The 19,695-nt window shown below is 44.1% G+C and overlaps 1 protein-coding gene across 7 annotated transcripts in view; it reads right to left on the reverse strand.

Moving 5' to 3' along the window:
- amot (angiomotin) overlaps positions 1-19,695 on the reverse strand; it is a 138,042-nt gene that overhangs the window by 107,857 nt on the left and 10,490 nt on the right. For 2 of the 7 annotated variants that reach the window (XR_016117841.1, XR_016117840.1), the window contains exons 1-2: positions 19,383-19,684; positions 3,393-4,350 (exon numbers count right to left, since the gene is read on the reverse strand). Coding sequence is in view for 3 of the 7 variants with exons in the window: in XM_089016984.1 (XP_088873110.1) it covers positions 3,393-4,288 (896 nt within the window). In the remaining 4 variants the exon portion in view is untranslated. Of the gene's footprint in view, positions 1-3,392; positions 4,351-19,382; positions 19,685-19,695 lie in introns of those variants that run through there. The other 5 variants (XR_016117843.1, XR_016117842.1, XM_089016984.1 and 2 more) reach the window with 4 other exon arrangements.

A 19,695-nucleotide genomic window follows, 5' to 3' on the forward strand; every position in this document is an offset into this window, starting at 1 on the left:
AAATAAAGTCTCTTCTGATACTTAAATCCAAATAAAGTCTCTTCTGCTACTTAAATCCAAATAAAGTCTCTTCTGAGGTAAAACTGAAGACGGAGTTCTTTACAAGAGTCTCTAGGCCTCACCCCTCTTGACGTCCTCGTCATGTAGCCTAGCCACCTTCGCTAGGTTCAAATCCAGTGTCCAGTCGTGTGGTACCAACTGGCAATGAGTTCCACGCAGCAATCAACTTCTCCACAGAGCACAGCAATCAACCTTGTCTTTCCCCAAAACTGCACACTCAGACTCTCTGCCTTAAGAGCCCTGCTTTCCAATCAAGTCCTGATCAGCCGCAGGTGTGTGGGTTTAATTGCTGCCTTCCACCAGGTGGGGCTAAGACTCTCTCTGGGTGGAGCCATCTTAGGGGGATGTATTTGCCCTCCAGGACACAGCCTCTCGTGACATCACAGCAGACATGGCGAGGTGGTCAACACCCATCCTAGATTTAAGCTCCAGGATTGAAATAGTGAAAATTAATATTCTTCCGAGGTTGCTATACCTCTACCAGTCGCTACCAATACCCATACCACAAAAACAATTTGTGGAATGGGACAAACTGATCAAGGAGGTAAGCGACAAAGGATTAGACTGACGACACTACAGTTACCAATGGAAAGGGGTGGATGGGGGTTACCAAATTTTAAAGATTACTACCGGGGAGCAGATCTTAGAGCAGTGACATGTTGGTGTAATGGCGAGTATCAAGCCGAATGCAAAGAAGTTGAAGAAACAAAAGAGTGTTACGCAATTCAAACACTGCTGGGAGACACACGACTGTTCCGGAAAATTGAGGACTCGATGGAACTATTAACAAAATTCACCTTGAATATCAGGTATACAATAATCAAAGAAAATAAACTAGAAAAGGAGACAAAAATTCTGAGGTGGCTATCATATGACGAGGACTTTCAACCAGGAAAAAAACAAGGGCTTCAAGAGATGAGAAAGGAGAGGTATCACAGTAATGAGTACGATAACAGAAAAAGGAGAAATACCGACCTTCCCAAAAAATAAAACAGAGGTTTAACTTAGAAAGGAACGACCACTTCCGATATCTACAAGTAAGGGATTACTAATCAAAAGCAATAAAAATGGATATATCCACTAAAAGAAATGACATAATACAGATAATGATGGATGTGTATAAAGGAGGAAAAAATTAAAGTAATCTCATCCCTTTACAAAGGGCTCCTGATGGACAGAGGGAACTCAACTATATACATAAAAAAAGAACTGGGAAAAGGAACTTCAAACCAACATAACAGAGGAAGAATGGCCAAATATGTGCAAAATACAACAATCAACAACCACTTTGAGACATTGGAGAGAATTTGGTTGGAAGAATATCATAAGATTTATTACAACCCCGGAGATGACTGGGAAATATAAAACGTGACAGAAGGAGTGCTGGCGGCGATGTGGACAGGAAAGAAATGTAGATCATGCACATATAGTTTGGAAATGTCAGAAGTTGAAAGGTTATTTGGAAGACGTTTGAAGGGAACTGAAAAAGAAAATTGGCTACAAAATACCAAAGACCGTGATGTATCTTGCTAACCTAAATCAAGAAAACGTGCAAACAAGAGATGAGTACTTGATAAAAGTGAAAACAAGAAAATGGTTTAAAACTGACCCACCAACAAAGAACCAATGGATCAGAATAGTGGAAGACATATTTGAGTTGGATAGATTCACACACATTGAGGGTCCAAGCGGGGAAGTTTAAAACAAGATGGGAAAAATGGGATGAATATAAAAAACAATCAAACGAATGAACAAACGACACAACAAACCATACAGTCAAGATAGCTCACGAATATAAATCCAAAATAGGGGAAACGTGTCATTATCAATCCCTTTTTTTTGCTTTATTGTTATTGCTGTGTTTTAATTTTGTTGATTGGTTGTTTTCATTGTTGAATAATTTGCAGTTACAAAAGGATGTTGTTATACAATTTGGCCACAAGGGATTCTGTATTCAAATGTTCAATTTCAAATGGTTTTAAATGTTAAAAAATCTTTAAAAATAAAGATGCAAGTTACAAAAAAATAAAATAAAATATATATTTCCTTATCCAGTTGGTGGTGATACTACTACAGTGAGACCTCAGCTTACGAACTTAATTGGTTCCCATACAGAGTGTGTGAGCCAAAAAGTGTGTATCACAAAAAAAAAATTCCCATAGGAAACCATTAAAATGGGAATAATCCATTCCCGGGTTTCCATAAAATATACTTTTCAACTAAATAAGCCTTAAAACTACACACGACATACCTTATTCTATGTATAATAAATGTGCTATTGTATTGTAATGAAAGAAATACACTGCACTTTATAATAAAGTCCTCTTGAAGGTAAATCAAATTCACTGTGTTGATGACCTCATTATGGTCAGCAACAAGCTCCTCAATGTCATCTGCATCCACTTCGAGTCCTGTAGGTGCTGGCAGAGATTTTATTACAACAAAAGGCGCGAGTCCGATGATTCCACGGATGCGGAATAAAACGTGACAAAAGAAGGCGGGCGGGGCGAATAAAATGGCACACTCGCAATCGGAAACCGGAAAGCAACAAACTTACGCGTCTAACAATCACCTCACGCAAAGCAAACTGTTGGACTTGTCAGCACAACACACAGCGAGTCGCTTCCGTCGTAAGCATGTCACTGGTGAGGTTACAGCGACTCGTTGAAATGAGATGTGTCAGGCTGATAATCAAATGACAGCCGTGTGCACATGTGACGCCAAAACGCACACCTCGTTCGTTTTTCTCAATGATCTCCTTCCTCTCCTCGGCTGAACACGAGCCTGTGGTGTTTTTTTCTGTCCCATATTAGTAAAATTATCTGCAAAATGCTCCTGGGAGGCGATCGACGTGTGAATTTAGAGAGACGGGGTGTAGAAAGCTGGGCCGCCTGGAGCGCTGTTCGGTCGTGTGCTTCGACCGAAGATCCGAAGATCACTCCGCCAGTCATGGTGGGTGTATATCATGAAAAGTAGTGCGTATTTCAAGGTTTAATTTTCATAAATTTGACATTCGTAAGACGAAAAGTTCGTAAGATAAGGTGTTCGTAAGCTGAGGTCTCATTGTATAATGAAAAATAAGATTGAAAATGTCCTCAGGTTTACCCTCTGATCAAATGTTTGACAAATTGACAAAATGTCACATGAGTCAAGTTACAACCCTGCATCTAATCAAATTGAAAACAAGTAAGCAACCTTTGGTAAATTTATTTTATCTGCATGAGCTATTTATCTTAGTTGTACTAAGTTCATCCTGTCTACTTGAGATCTAATTTAAAACAGATTCTTTTCTTACAGACAGTGTATTGTCGGTGTTCAAATATTTATCTTACCTGAATGAGCCATATTCTGGTGGAGGCTGATAGCGTACATGTGGAACTGTCCTTGAAAGCTCCCTCTCACTTTGTTCCTGATGAAAAGGATTTCCAGTCTTTTGCTTCTTAGCAGGTGATCTCATTCGTTTAAATGGGTAATCTGGAGGAGGGCCATGATGCTGTGGCATGGAGTACTCCTTTGGCTGCCTTGGAGGGGACAGCTGGGGGGAGAGTGAAGTGCTCATGACTGGAGCATGTGCTTTGACTCCACAAGTGGCAAGGGAGAGCTGCATGAGCCGTTCGCTCAGGGATCGAACATGTCCTTGTTTAAGATCCTTTAGTCCGTCATCTTGGAGTGCTTTAACTGCCCCATGAACACGCTGTATGGTGGACCGACCCTCTGTGCGCGACTTAGAATCTATTACCCCAGTGACATCAAAGCTAGAACCCACAAAGGTAGGAAGTGCATTCTGCTGTGGCTGGATGCTGTGTTGTTGATGTAGACGTGGGACATGGCCACAAAAGTACTGCGACTGAACCTTAGCTTCCTCGTATGTTGGGAGTTCCTCTGAGTTTTGGCAATGCCCTTGGCTAGTTGAACCACCTCCACCATTGCCTCCTTCTCTGCCATTGCTCCCATCATCACCCACTGCTTTGGAACTTAATTTTTCTAGGCCGTCTGTCTGTAGTTCCTGCCCCTGGGGCTCCTGTCGGGCAATGTTGGGTGTCCTGGAATGCTCTTCTGAAGGGCCACCTTCGCCATTTCCTCCGCTGCCATCTCCAACTCCTACCTGTTGTTGCTGCATCACAAAACTCAGATTCATCTGCTCCTGCAATAGACGCTGGAGGACTGTACTACTGCCACCTCCAGCACTTTTGCTGCTGCTGGATGACTCTTCATTTGGGGTCCTCATCTACGCCGTGCACTGAATCCACAGTTCAAATAATGCCAGGTGCCGTGCAGGGTCTTTAGTTTCTAAACAGAGTGGGTAGAAAAGGTGAAGAAAGCAGATAAAATTACAGTGTGAAGCTTGGATACGACTGAATGAGAGAAATGGTTTTCAGTAAGATCAATAGTTTTGGGCACTTCACAGTTCCAGGGCCGATACAGGGATGATGATTTGATTATTCAATCACAATTGTCGATTCATTAATTGATTTTATATATCTATATCCAGGTAACATTCTATTTACGACCGGTGCGAGTTACGCACACCCGCAGACCTTTTCTTTTTTATTTTATTTTTTTATTGTATGGCTGGGACCGCTCCGGTGAGATCTGCAGCTTGTTTGCGATGCATTTGGTAGATCAAGATTTGAGGTGGTCCTTCTTGTTTAGATTGAAGAAGTAGGATGTTTATTTTCCGGAGCACAGAGAGAAACCGCTTTTCTCAGCATTGAGAACTTTTTTTTTTTAATTGTTGTCAAAGGACGATATGTAGCGTTGTGGCTGCATTGCCAGATGTTTGCATAAAAACAACATATTGACATCGTATAATATCCTGCAGTATAAACATCTCATCGTTCATTTTCAATAGATCTCGATTTATGACCGTTTGACTTACGACCGTTCTGTCGGAACAAAACCCGGTCGTAACTCGGGTGTTCTATCTATCTCCCTCCACCTACCCCCCAATCCCCCTCCATCTCTCCGAAATAACTAGTCGCTCAGTGTTCCAATATCCACAAACGGATTGATGAGGAACAATAAAAATTCCGAGGTTAAGGGCCTCAGGCTGCCGGATCAGAGGAAGAGGCTAGACCAGAGATTGGGAGGCAAACCCCATTGAATAATGAGATTGAGGGCTGGACTCCCAATCTCATCATTCACCTGAAACAACCCAACACATAACTGCAGGGTGTAAGATGCTGGCAGGGAAAGCCTGCATGGAGCGCCATAACCAGGTGGCTGGCATTGTCTACCAAAATATCTGTGCGGAGTATGGACTGGAAACCTCTAGGTCAAAAAACAACAAAATCCTTCATTAAACCGGTCTGGTGGGGTGAGGTTCAATTTGGATCGTTCATACAATAGCCTGCTTAGGCAAAACAGGTTAGGCAACTTTCGTAATGCTGATGAGGGTCGTTATGCTGATGAGGTGATACCGGTGGGAGTGGGTGTAATAGGCCAGTCGTTAGTCAGGAATGTAGGAACAATCAGTGGGGCCACAGGGAGGGGTCCTCTGCCCCCCCAACCTGAGAGTAGGGACCTATCATAGCTGTGTCCGGCGCCACCATGTCTGGACATTAGGGATATATAAATGGGGCCGATACGACCAGTCAGACTTTAGTTAGCTGACGAAGCCTCTTGGATAGGAGGCGAAACGTCCGAAACCTTCACTTTTGTACAGATGACGGCTGAAGAAACCTTCTCATCGTAGCAATCCAGAGTGATGGAAACATCAGAAAGAATCGAGAAATACCAAGGGCTCAGACAGGAGCTGGAGAGAGCCTGGAAGGGAAAGGTGACAGTCGTGCCTGTGGTGGTCGGAGCACTCGGGGCAGTGACCCCCAAACTAGACGAGTGGTTGCAACAGATCCTGGGAACAACATTGGATATCTCGGTCCAGAAAAGCGCAGTGCTGGGAACAGCACTTCCTGGCGACCTGAGCTAAAATGGGGGACAGACACCACCCAAGGGGGGTGAGACAAGGAATTGTATATACAGTGGTACCTCGGTTCTCGAACGCCTCACTGCTCGAACAAATCGGTGTAAGACGCGTGAGTGCGTATGCGAGGGTGGGGAGCTGAGCGGCGTACGGGTGTATCGCTCTCTCCGTGACCAACTGTTGTCGCTAGCGGACGTGCTGCGTTTTGCTCTAGCGTTTAATATAGGTGTACGAAGAGTTTTAGCCCCTAAACAGACACGTACTACCCAATCAGGATGTTTATTCACAAATCAAAGAAAACACAGCGAGTAAGAAGGCAGGGGGTGATCCGACCGGCTTACTACGACAAAAAGCAAATGGCACATGAGGGTACAAAATTACACAATCCCGGAAGATGACATACATTTACGGGACGCGGGGAAAATACCTCAGACCGGATACACTCGCACATCGAAGGAAGAGTCCAGGTACGGTGGTGAGGTGAGTCAATCATCCGGCATTGGCGAGGTGATCGCGCACCGTATAAATGCCCCGTGTCCGTGATTAGAGAATTGACAGCAGGTGGAGAACGGCCGGGAGAGGCAGCCCCCCCCCCCTCCCCGCTGTCAACTCGCAAGTGACAGCAGCAAAGAGGTGGTTTTGGTGTTCGAAAAAAAATCGCTTTTCGAACAGGGTCCTGGAACGAATTATGGTCGAGAACCGAGATCCCACTATATATATATATATATATATATATATATATATATATACTAAGCATTCATATTAGATCCAAGATGGCGCCGCGAATGGCAGCCTCGGTCACACGCTCCCTAGTATTGTTCCTGGTTTTGTCATTTTCATTTGTTTTTTGTGATCCTACGCGACTCAGTTACACGAGGGAAGAGTTACTGAGCATTGGGGAATCCACTCTTGGACTATTTTCACCGACACACCAAAATCTACAAGGTTTTTCGGGGCTGCTCGCGAGCGGCGTAGCAGCTCTGTACGGAGCTTTGAGACGCCGGCGTAGGAGGGGGAAGCGAGCCGGCGTGCTCGTCAAGCTACGGCAGCGTGGATTTCGAACGCCGCTCCCATCGATCCACCTCGCTAATCTACGCTCACTACCAAACAAGATGGACGAACTTCTGCTTCTCACAAAGACCAATAAAACGTTTGCCCGCTCTGCTGCGCTGTGCTTCACTGAGACTTGGCTTAGTGACCGCCACCCGGACTCCGCGCTCCACCTACCCGGATTCCGTCTCCTTCGGGCCGACCGTGATACGGAGCAATCGGGGAAATCCAAAGGCGGTGGACTATGCTTCTACATCAACGAAGAATGGTGCACCGATGTCACGATGCTCGACGCACACTGCAGCCCTGGTTTGGAATCGCTGTCTCTCAACTGCAAGCCAGTCTACTCGCCACGTGAGTTCGCTTCCTTTATTCTCGTTGCCGTGTACATCGCGCCACAAGCTAATGCTAACGCGTGTATACAAACGCTAGCGAACCATGTAAACCACTTTGCTGCTGTGAAATGTAAATTTCTCCACTGTGAGACTAATAAAGGCATATCCAATCCAATCCAATCCAATCCAATCCAATCCAACCATCTCGAACTAAAATATCCAGAATCACCCCTGATCATTTTGGGCGATTTTAATCAAACACGTTTAAACCGTGAACTTCCCAAATATAAGCAGCATATTGACTGTTTCACCAGAGGAGAAAACATTCTCGATCATTGTTACACAGCACTCAAAGGCGCATACCGGTCTGTTGCGCATGCAGCATTGAGTCTTTCTGACCACTATTTAATCCACTTAATTCCCACATACAAACAGAAACTCAAATGTGTAAAACCGGTAGTCAAGACAGTTAAAGCATGGACAGATGAAGCAAAGTTATCGCTACAAGAATGCTTAGACTGCACTGATTGGAGCGTCTTTGAAACTTCAACAGGCACAGTGGATGAATACACAGACACTGTAACATCATACATCAGTTTCTGTGAGGACATGTGTGTACCAACAAAGTCCTTCCACTCATTCAACAACAACAAGCCATGGTTCACTCCCAAACTCAGGCAGCTTAGGAAAGAGAAAGAGTCCGCATTTAAAAGCGGCGATCGAGCAGTTTACAAACTCGCTCGAAACAGGCTGACGAAGGGAATTAACATCGCAAAGAAACATTATGCGGAGAGGCTTAACAAACAGTTCTCCGCTAACGACTCTGCATCAGTGTGGAATGGCCTGAAAGCAATAACAAATTATCGTTTACCTTCCCCCCAAGCAGTGTACAACAATGGTATGGCTGATGAGTTAAATACATACTTTTGCCGATTTGAAAAGGACACCCCCATTTCCCTGGTCTGCCCACCATTACCAGAAACTACCGTATCTCCGCCCTCTGCCCTACAGATCCACGAACTGGACGTTAGACAGCTCTTCAAGCAGCAGAAGATCAAGAAAGCTGCAGGACCTGACAGAGTGTCTCCCTCCTGCCTGAGAGTCTGCGCTGACCAGCTGGCTTTAGTCTTCACACAAATCTTCAACAGATCCCTGGAGCAGTGTGAAGTCCCATCCTGCTTCAAACAGTCTACTATCGTCCCAGTTCCAAAGAAACCAACCCTCGGGATTGAACGACTATAGACCTGTCGCTCTGACATCTGTGGTCATGAAGTCCTTTGAACGCCTCGTGCTGAACCACCTAAAGAACATCACCGGACCTCTGCTAGATCCTCTTCAGTTTGCCCACCGGGCAAACAGGTCTGTGGAGGATGCAGTCAACATCGGACTGCACCACATCCTCGACCACCTTGACAACACAGGAACCTACGCAAGGATCCTGTTTGTGGACTACAGCTCTGCGTTCAATACCATCATCCCAGAAATCCTCATCCCCAAACTTCTCCAGCTTGGTGTGTCCCCCATGATCTGCCAGCGGACCCTCAGGTTCCTGACAGGACGGACACAACAGGTCAGACTGGGAAATATATCATCCACAACACGAACCACGAGCACTGGAGCCCCGCAGGGATGCGTCCTCTCTCCATTGCTCTTCTCTCTCTGCACGAACGACTGCACCTCAACGCACCCAGCTGTCAAATTCATAAAGTTCGCAGACGACACCACGGTCATCAGTCTCATCAAAGACGCCGACGAGTCTGTGTACCGACAACAAGTGGAGCAGCTGGAGCTCTGGTGCAGCCGTCACAACCTGGAGCTGAACACGCTCAAGACAGTTGAGATGATCGTGGACTTCAGGAAACATCCATCACCACAGCTACCCCTCACACTATCCAACTGCCTGGTGTCAACCGTTGAGACCTTCAAGTTCCTGGGAATCACAGTCTCCCAGGACATGAAGTGGGAGGTCAACACCAACTCTATCCTGAAAAAGGCCCAACAGAGAATGTACTTCCTGAGGCTGCTAAAGAAGCACGGCCTGCCACAGGAGGTGCTGCAACATTTCTACACGGCTGTCATCGAATCCATCCTGTGTTCTTCCTTCACCGTTTGGTTCGGGGCCGCCACAAAAATGGACAAAATCCGACTTCAACGGACAGTTAGGACGGCGGAAAAAATCATTGGCAGCGCCCTAGCCACTCTCGAGGACTTGCACACTGCAAGAATCCAAACTAGGGCGCGGAAAATCCTACTGGACCCTCCGCACCCTGCCCACCACCTTTTCCAGCTACTCCCCTCAGGCAGGCACTACCGATCCATGCGCACCAAATCCAGCAGACATTTAAACAGCTTCTTCCCCCAAGCCATTAACTCTTTGAACTCTTTCAACAGTAGCCAAAATGGAACTGTATAGTGCCACTTAGCAGTTTTTTTTGACGACGATACTAGTGCAGCGTGTTCTACCGGAAACAAATTCCGTGTGTTCTACATACTTGGCAATAAAGATGATTCTGATTCTGACTGAGGGTGAAAGGGATCGAGAGGTCGACAGGTGGATCAGTGCGGCGTCTGCCGTGATGCGGACTTTGTACCGATCTGTCGTGGTGAAGAAGGAGCTGAGCCAAAAAGCGAACCTCTCAATCTACCAGTCGATCTACGTCCCAACCCTCATCTATGGTCACGAGCTATGGGTTGTGTCTGAAAGAACGAGATCCCGGATGCAAGCGGCCGAAATGAGCTTTCTCCGTCGGGTGTCCGGGCTCTCCCTTAGAGATAAGGTGAGAAGCTCGGTCATCCGGGAGGGGCTCAAAGTCGAGCCGCTTCTCCTCCACATCGAGAGGAGCCAGATGAGGTGGCTCGGGCATCTGATTAGGATGCCCCCGGGACGTCTCCCTCGTGAGGTGTTCCGGGCATGCCCCACTGGCAGGAGACCCCGGGAACGACCCAGAACACGCTGGAGAGACTATGTCTCCCAGCTGGCATGGGAACGCTTCGGGATCCGCCAGGACGAGCTAGAAGTGGCTGGGGAGAGGGAAGTCTGGGCTTCCCAACTGAAGCTGCTGCCCCCGCGACCCGACCCCGGATAAGCGGCAGAAGATGGATGGATGGATGTTAAGTCCCCACGGAGTTGCGAAAAACCTAGACAATTTTAATCAAGAATTATGCCATTTTAAAGTGATTTCTGAGTGAGCACAGGCTAAAAAAATTTGGGTCCTAAAATCCAATTTTTATGAGTTTCATAAATGTTTTTTTTCATGTTTGAAATTGGGTTCCCACGGGTCAAAACTTTTGCACACCATGTCTCCACCATGTAGCAAAAATGTGTATGCGTGTGTGTGTGTGTGCGCGATGGTGAAGGAAATAAATACATTTAGTTAGCCATATTAAACATTGTGTAGGATAAAATATTTTAATGATTATCCTAAACAATGTGAATTAATCAGTAAAAATAGTGCTCTGTTTTCAATAGATGGATGAGTGAGCGGACATGGAATGCTCGTTGTGACTTGTATTTTTGCAGGTACCAGGGGGTCAAGGAGTCAGCTGATTCTTATCACCCAGGGGAAGTGAACACAACATGACCAAGGCTGCATGGAGGAGGTGAAATGCTACAACATAACGCTGCTTGACGGGGATGCAACTTGAGATATCGCCGCTCCACCCCGCCAAAGAGGAGACGACATCACAGACCAGTGAAGGAGTGATAGAGTGTTTTTATGCACATTCGTAAACATTATGTTATTTCATGTTTAGCTTAGTACATATTATGTTATTGCATGTTTAACTTAGACTACATAGAATTATGAAGGTTATTAGTTGAATAGTTGCGAGAATAAGAAAGCAGAATGTAACAAGTATCAACTTTCAGTCTAATGTTCTCCCAATACTTGTTCATAGCTGATTGGACAACAGATCGCTGCTGTGTGACTTACAATACTTGTCCATAGCTGATTGGACGACAGATCGCTGCTGTGTACTTTTAAAACTAGTTTGAGCGGGCGGGCTTTGTTTTTCTTGGCTCCCCGCTCCTACGAGAGATGCGCTCCTTTTGTTTTACGAGAATAAAGTATTTTTTTCTGTTCACCATCCATCGTCCCTGCTGGTATTTCATCACAAAACTTCGTTGAACTCCGACCCAGATGAGAAACAGGAATTAGAACCGAACATAAATTGGTGCCGATCAACCCGTGCCAAACAGTCGGTCCCGGAGAGGGCGGTTCCCGGTTGGTGGCTGGCTACGAGAGACGAAGAGTCTTTATCTTCGGCGGGGCCTGTTCATGTTTTCTCACGAGAGACAAGAAGATTTTCATCTCCTTGGTGGCACCTGCTCGTACTGGCGTGGTAGAGCTCCTCGTCATTCTGATTGACTACACGGCTGTGTTCGACAAAGTTCGCAAGGTGGGTGACGCGCTAGCAAGCAGCCATTGTTTGAATGTATTGTGGGATCCTTTTGGATTGGATTGGATTTGCCTTTATTAGTCTCGCAGTGGAGAAATTTACATTTCACAGCAGCAAAGTTATGAAAGAAATGAAAGTAGAAAAGCCAGAGGCCAGAGGGTATCCTATTCATGTTAAACCACGTATCTGGGGGGTTGTAACACAACTTTTTAGGATGTTATCATCTGATTCTGATCCGGTTCTGATTCTGGGTCTGTTTCTGGTGATTCTGACCACGGCAAGTCTTCATAAAGCCGGACCCAATGTGTATAGAACCTATACACGCGACTGATCGATGCTAATATACGGATTGAGATATGTCTGGTTTTACCGCGCCGCCGGCGGAAGTAGAGTAAGACCGGTAGAATTCTAATAATAATATTCACAAGAGGTGGACTCCTGGAATTCACTGAGTGCGAAGTCTGGAGAAGAAATTGGAAAATTATAAGATTTTCTAATTTTGATCCAGACGTTATATGTTAAAATGCAGCTGCAATCGATCGTGGATTCTCTGTGATATTAATACATTCAATTTGGTTCATCTGTGCTAAAATGGTGAACTACAAAAGTTTCTTTGTCTCATAAAGATCTTGAACAGAGAAAAGTGGGGGCGAGGGAGCCATTTGAGCCGTTAGTGAGTGTGTGTGCGTGTGCGTGTGAGTGCGTGCGTGTGCATGTGCATTCATTGTGTGTGTATGAGAGTGTGTCTCACGGTTGGAGACTAACACAACTGGTGTCTTTGTTCTTTGTGTTTGAATTTCTGTGTGTGCCTTTCTGGGAGAGAGCTAACAGGAGGGATTTCTTAAGTGTTCTCTGGTGAATTGAAAAATGTGTGCAAAAATGTTTTTTTAAGAAAAGCTCCAATTCACCGGAGCATGAAATTATATAGAAAAAGTCGGGTAGATGTGAAAACATATTTAAAGGACACTTTGGATATGTTTTCAGACCCCCCAGCTGTATTCAGGAATCTGCTGATGAGAATTCCGTATATTTAAGCAGACTGGAAAGAATGAAAAAGCTATGTCTTCAAAGATGGCCGCTGATAAAGTACCTCCAGCCTTAAAAGGACAAAGGAGCTCATGGTCTTGAAATCGCCATTGCTAAGACAGACAGACAGAATTAACCACTGCAGGAGGAGGAGCGAGCTGTGGGCTGTGGAATTTGAGCTTGGGAGTCAGAGGTCAGGGTGGGGATCTGCGCGCGGAGTCCACCACCACCTCCTCACGACTGCCCTTTCTGCCCCCCACTCACCCTCTCACCCCCCTTCCTGCTTATAGAAGACCAGATGTGTTTTCAGGATAAGAGCAGACTGGAACACATGTCCCCTACTAGGGGACTCAGTCGTTACACCATTTTTTTTTTCACAAGAAATGTTTTCATGTATTGCTGACTTTAAAAAATTCGGTGACTTCTCAAATTCTTTTGTACATTTAGGACATCTTACTTGTCTCACCGACTGAAGATGAAAACGAGACTGTATCAATCACTTTGTTCCAAAATCTAGAAAGTACAGGTAATATAGCTTCTTTGACTATGTTACAGTTTTGCCAAAAAGAAGTTGAACTTCTTGTTGAAAAAAAAAGATGATGACATTTCTACAACCTGACTTGGAAGACACACCTTTAACTGACAGTATCCACGTTGAAATTATTGCTGATGGTTCATTACCAAACGTATTTAACGCAAGCAGCAGAAATTGTTGCATTGACTGGAGCGTGTAAATGGGCAGAAGGAAAGACTGTTGAACATGCAGATTTATTGAGAGGCTTGTTGAAAGCTATCCTCCTTCCAAAAAGTGTGGCTGTATGCAAATGTGCAGCGCACACAAGGGCTAAAGACAGGAATAGCTCAGGTAACGCTAGAGCAGATGCAGCCGCCAAAAAGGCTGCTCAGACTGTTTTCAATCTAGTAAATCAAGAGACACGTGAATTAGTGCCCACACAAGTTTTGAAGGATATGCAAGCGTTATGCGATATGCTAGTTGATGGGCTGTATAACATAGACAATAAATCATGTTTACCGAGAAACATGTTTCCTATGGTGGCTCGGTTGAGCCAAGGTAGGTCACATGTATCAACAGAAGGGATGGTGTTCATAGCAGGAAAAGTATTCCATTTAAGCAAAGGTGTCAACTCATATGCAAAAACCTTTGTCTGAGCTGTTTGATATGCTGTAAACATATTCAACAGGGTAATATGTGACCAAAAAGAGGATACTTTCCACAGGGGTCACATCCCTTTGAAGTAGTCCACATGGATTTCATTGAACTAAGTATAAATACTGTTTGGTGCTAATTGATTCATTCACTAAATGAGTGGAAATTGTGCCTTCAAAGAAATCCGACACATTATCCTTTGCTAAAAGCATTGTGCAAACATATTCCAGAACATGGCATACCAAGAATAATTTGGAGTGATAATGGGCCACATTCTGTTAATGACGTAATAACCAAAATTTCCGAACATTTAGGTATTATATTAAAGAACCACTGTGCAAATCATCCACAGAGTGCAAGATTAGTTGAAATAACGAATGGTCCGATAAAAAAATCTACTCAGAAAAACGATGGAGACAACAGGCAAACCATGGCCTGAATGTCTGTTTTTGGTTAAATTATATATGAGAATAACGCCCACTAATAACGGCTTAACGCCTTTTGAGATCTTGCATGGCAGACCTTTCATCCTCCCATTGTGGGAAGGTGTGCCCTGGCAAAAGAATGAATCAGATCCAAGCGCTTTGTTGGCAAAATTGTTGTGTGAAATGTTTATAACAAAAATCCACAGCATGTGTACTGCCGCAGTCCTCTTTGTTCCCTCCACAGGAACAAGGGCTGCTGCGCCCCGGAGACGAGGTGCTGATCAAGGTCTGCACCAAAGTGGGAGGGACCATTCACCGTGCTGATCACAACGCCAACTGCCATCAAGGTGGAAGAGAGACGGAGCCAAACTACTCAATAGTCATGGGTTTGGCCCACATCATCTTGCTGTACGGATTCGTGGGGGCAATCCAGATGACACACGTAGAGCCCCCCATTCCATCAGCCTGCGAAATTCACACATTCACAATTACATCCAACAAAGTCAGATAAGTGTCCAAACATGGCACATCCTGTAGCCGGCTTTCCACTAGAGGCTGCAGGAATAGTATCATTTCCCCCTAGCATCCTCGTGAACGAAGTACGACAAAATGGAAGTGATTATCCTCATGGTTCTTGGTATGCTTGTATCAAGTTAGGGAAGGCTTGGACCACTGGTTGTGATTCCGTTGTGGTCCATTCTGAGCCCAAAACAAAATGGGTTCGAAATAGGTGTGCCCAAGAGGCAAAACGAACTGTCATCAAGATAGCTCGAGGGAACTGGTTAGGAACTGGAACTGGCACAATGACAGATATCCAACTTGCCATCATAACTCATGATGCTGTAGGATGCATGGACTTGAGACTGTCCTGATTTTCGTGAACATCACAGTGGTTTTCCCGTAACTATGCATCATGTCATCTGTGACATCACCAGTCGCGACATCGCCTTTCTGTCATGAACCACATATCAAACTGACAGCCTGGATGGAAACACCTGACAAAAAGGCCCAAAATTCTGGTGTCATGGACGCATTATATCAACCGTTTGCAGGAGAAAAACATGACTGGAATCCGTTGTTATCAAACATGTGGTATCGTTATGCTCCACTAATTGCTAAACAAAATAGGAAAAGCTTTTGTTTTGTATGCTCTTATATGCCTCATTCTGTGACACAACAACGCGTGCATTCAAAGGTATTTAGAGATAAGATGGCTCGAGCTGCACATATGTTAATATCTTCGCATAAACCTGATCAACATTTTCCAGTTCTTCGCAATGCTTCGAGAGGAGAGATTGTTCCAGGTTTAGATACCATTTTGGAAACTGAAAATCAGGTTACGACCGAGAGCAGGTTGCGATTACCAGTATGCGTTGCAATGTACGGTACAGGTCAAAACTTAGGTTTTATAGAAGAGGATAGATGTTTATATGTGCTACCGTTAAACATTAATGTCACCGTTTTGCCCGTATCTTCACATCTTTGGTGGTTATGCGGTTGGAAAGTATATTTTTTTATTCCTCCGCGAGCCTACGGTTTGTGCGCACCTGTTACGGTAACTGACAATACTTTCATCGTTACCAGTCATCCAGCGCACCATCATGTGAAAAGAAGAGTATCGTTTAAGCCCCATGATTCGATCTGGGGAACTGATGTTCCAGAACAATTCAAACACCATAGCATGGGTATTAAGGTAATGTTAGCTCTTTTTCCACAAATTGGAGTGGCTAAAAACATGCTACGAATTGATTACAGATTTCAAGTGTTTGTAAATGCCAACTTGAAAGTGGATGAAATGCTAAACACCGAAATTGCAGCAATTATACAAATGGAGCTGCAAAATATAATGGTTTTTGACCTTTTGACAGCCCCACAAGGGGCTGTGCTATGGTGGGTGACACTTGTACGTACATACACGAAGAAGCGAATTCCATAAACATGACTAATGCTTTGTCTGTTATCAGGGATCTCAGAGATGCTATGGCCAAAGATCGACGGATTGATCACCCGTGGAGCTCTGACATGCTCTTCGGGGGCCCGTGGTATACGAATTTGCTTAGACTGTTTATCCCTATCGCGATCGTGATTGTACTTATTTTCTTAGTCATTGGTTGTATTATTCCATTCTTAAGAGCAATGCTAATGAATATGATAACTAATTCTCAGGTGAACTATGCAAAGGTTTTATATCAACAAATGCTCCAACCAAAAAACGGAGAGCCGAGAAGCAATTTTCCTCGTCAAATTTTTGATTGAATTGAATTTACCTTTAAGACTCTCGCAAATGGAGAGGTTGCATATCACAGCAGTAAAGTTATGACAGAGATTTTTCGCCTTCTCCATGGTATAAAGTAAAATAAAAAAATGGTTCACCGTGCAGTTAGTATGACGTGCATGCATGAAAACCGTTTTTGAAATGTATGTACTAATGTTTAAATGTGCAACAGGAGGGAATGATAGAGAATAACATTGTTATTTCAAGTTTAGCTTAGTACATATGTTATTGCATGTTTAATTTAGACTACATGGAATTATGAAGCTTATTAGTTGAATAGTTGCGAAAGCAGAATGTAACAAGTATCAACTTTCAGTCTAATGTTCTCCCAATACTTGTCCGTAGCTGATTGGACAACAGATCGCTGCTGTGTGACTTCCAATACTTGTCCGTAGCTGATTGGACGACAGATCGCTGCTGTGTACTGCTCTGTGTAACTAGTTTGAGCGGGCGGGCTTTGTTCTTCTTGGCTCCACGCTCCGACGAGAGATGCACTCCTTTTGTTTTACGAGAATAAAGTAGTTTTTTCTGTTCACCATCCATCCCCCCCGCTGGTATTTCATCACAAAACTTCGTTGAACTCCAAACCGGATGAGAAACAGGAATTAGAACCGAACAAAGAGGGATCCAATCAACTGTTGATTTCTTTGTTTGAGCCAAATTTGAGTCTCATTCTTTGTCTCTCTTTTGTCTCACCTACTGATTTTGAGGACACACGAATATTTTCTGTGTCAAAGAGCTCAGACCCAGAATTCTGTATTAAATAAAATTGTTAGGAATAAACCATCTGTGAGTAACTTGCCAGCTTTTTTGGTCATGCCTCTCGCAAAGAACAAGCCAATTGATTGTTTACAATGTTGTGCATTGAGGTAAGCCAATTGATGGTTTACAATGTTGTGCATTAAGGTAAATATTTAATTACAAACTCTCCGTCCGTGAAAGGCTTACCGCTGCCTTCTTCAGCTGAGCTTTGCGTACAAATGTATTCTGCTGAGATAGTAATCCACTTTTTCGCTTTGAGAGTTTGTCTGCTCCTATTTGGCCTTGCAAGCTATCATACTTGTCTTTGTGACGGGAATCACAGTGTCGGTGAATATTGTATTCTTTCAATACTGCCACCACCTCTTGACAGATGAGACAAACATCCTTTTCTTTGCATTGAACATAAAAATAACCGTTTGTCCACTGCAGGTTAAATACTACATTCTGAATCAATTTTTCTCTTACCTAACCTTTTCGCCATTATTCCGTTCTCTCTTTGACAGGAAGGTTTACAAAAGAAAACGGGCCTGGGACCAAATAGAGCGCCAAACTGCGTGCACCTGAATGTACCACCGGACTCCCCTCCACTTCCTCATACGTCACTTTCTTGTGTCGCTTCGCATTGTGACTGACTCCTTTAGCGTTCTATTGTGAGCAGGCGTGTTTGTATTGTTCAATCACGATTATAAACAACATACATTGATTACACTGATTAAAATAGGAACAGATAATGATTGGAAACCGACCTTTGACTTGTAAAAGGATTTTTTATTTTTCTGGAGGCCAAAAAGGAAAAACATCTGATAGTACCTCTGGTATTGTTCAGGGGGCCGGGCCAAATGTGCTGACGTGCCGTAGTTTGGTGACCACTGCTTTAGAGTGTACAATGGTGAACAATGGTTTACACTTAGTCTGTGTGTGTGTGTGTGTGTGTGCGTGCATGTTTGCATGTTTGTATGTTTGTGTGCGTGTGTGTGTGTGTGTGCGTGTGTGTGTGCGTGTGAACGTGCGTGTGAGTGTGTGTGCGAGCGTTGTTCGTGTATGTGCGTGAGTGCATGCGGGTACTCAACTCGAAATCAGCACTTTATAGAGCACTTTCACACAGGCAAACTGTATACAAAGTGCTGTACACGGACACCTATCATCTTCTGTTCAGGCAATAAAGCAGTCCCGAAAATAGTCAAAAGCACCAAGGAGTAATATTAAGATCAAGTCTGAATCATGCGGAGTCCAATGCCAAGTACAAGTGACATTTGAGGTGAGTTTTCAAGATGGGTTGCCGAATGTTCAGTGGCAGGTCATTCCATCGAGAGGGATCAGCAAAGCTCGATGCCCTCTGAGCCTCCTTTTAGTTCTTTACACATCAAATCATTTCTGGTCAGCAGACACGAGGCGCCGGAAGGTGTGTCGGTCGGGTCAGCTCAGAGGTTTAAAAATGTAAAAATGTAAAAATCACAAACTATCAGAAAGACTAAAGTTATTGAAATCTGGATAGATTATCAACAAAACAAATATGCAAAGCATCGAGTGGTGGGAAATGTTCACCTTGCCGTATTCCAATATATGGTTTCTCAAAAATCGATGTCAAAGAAAATGCATGTGGCTTGAACTTGGTCATTAAGACACCATTCCCGTCCGAGCGGACGGTGTTTCTTTCCACACTCGAAAGACAAAACTCAATTTGATCAAGTCTAATAAGCTCGCAGTAAATATTCAGATCAACTTCAAGTATGAAGCCCGTAACAATTTTCTCAGAAAGATTAGAACATAATACTGATGAGTTGAGTCATACGTTGAGGCAAGCACTACCGTTAACTGATTAACCCGTTTGAAAAAGTATGCTTTGGCTGTCGTTTGTTCGTACGGGACTTTCATTGTCTTTGCATTTTGCTCCCAAGCAACAGACAAAACTAACAGACTTTAATTTTTTTCCAAAGTGAAAAGAAACTTCGACGTTTACCTTGCGATTACGCGTTTACTTCTTCAATGTGTCTTCAAGGAAACATTTTCAACTTTAATCCGTTCCCGCGAGACTCCGCCTTAGGATCCAAAGACAAACATAAATAATAGATGCGATCGACTGTGAGAGTTTTAATTAGTCCCCACAACCCCCGCCACCCCCAGAAAACATAGATTGAGAATACTGGGTCGGAAAATATTTGCTCGTTTTCAATAAAAAGGAAACTAGTCAAATCAGTTTATACTAGCAAAAATGAAGTGAGCCGCCACTGCGATTGTCAATACTATGCATTATTACGGGAATATGCCGCAAG

This window comes from Hippocampus bargibanti, linkage group LG16 (genome assembly GCF_051943395.1).
Source record: "Hippocampus bargibanti isolate YZ-2025 linkage group LG16, ASM5194339v1, whole genome shotgun sequence".
Classification (NCBI taxonomy): Eukaryota; Metazoa; Chordata; class Actinopteri; order Syngnathiformes; family Syngnathidae; genus Hippocampus; species Hippocampus bargibanti.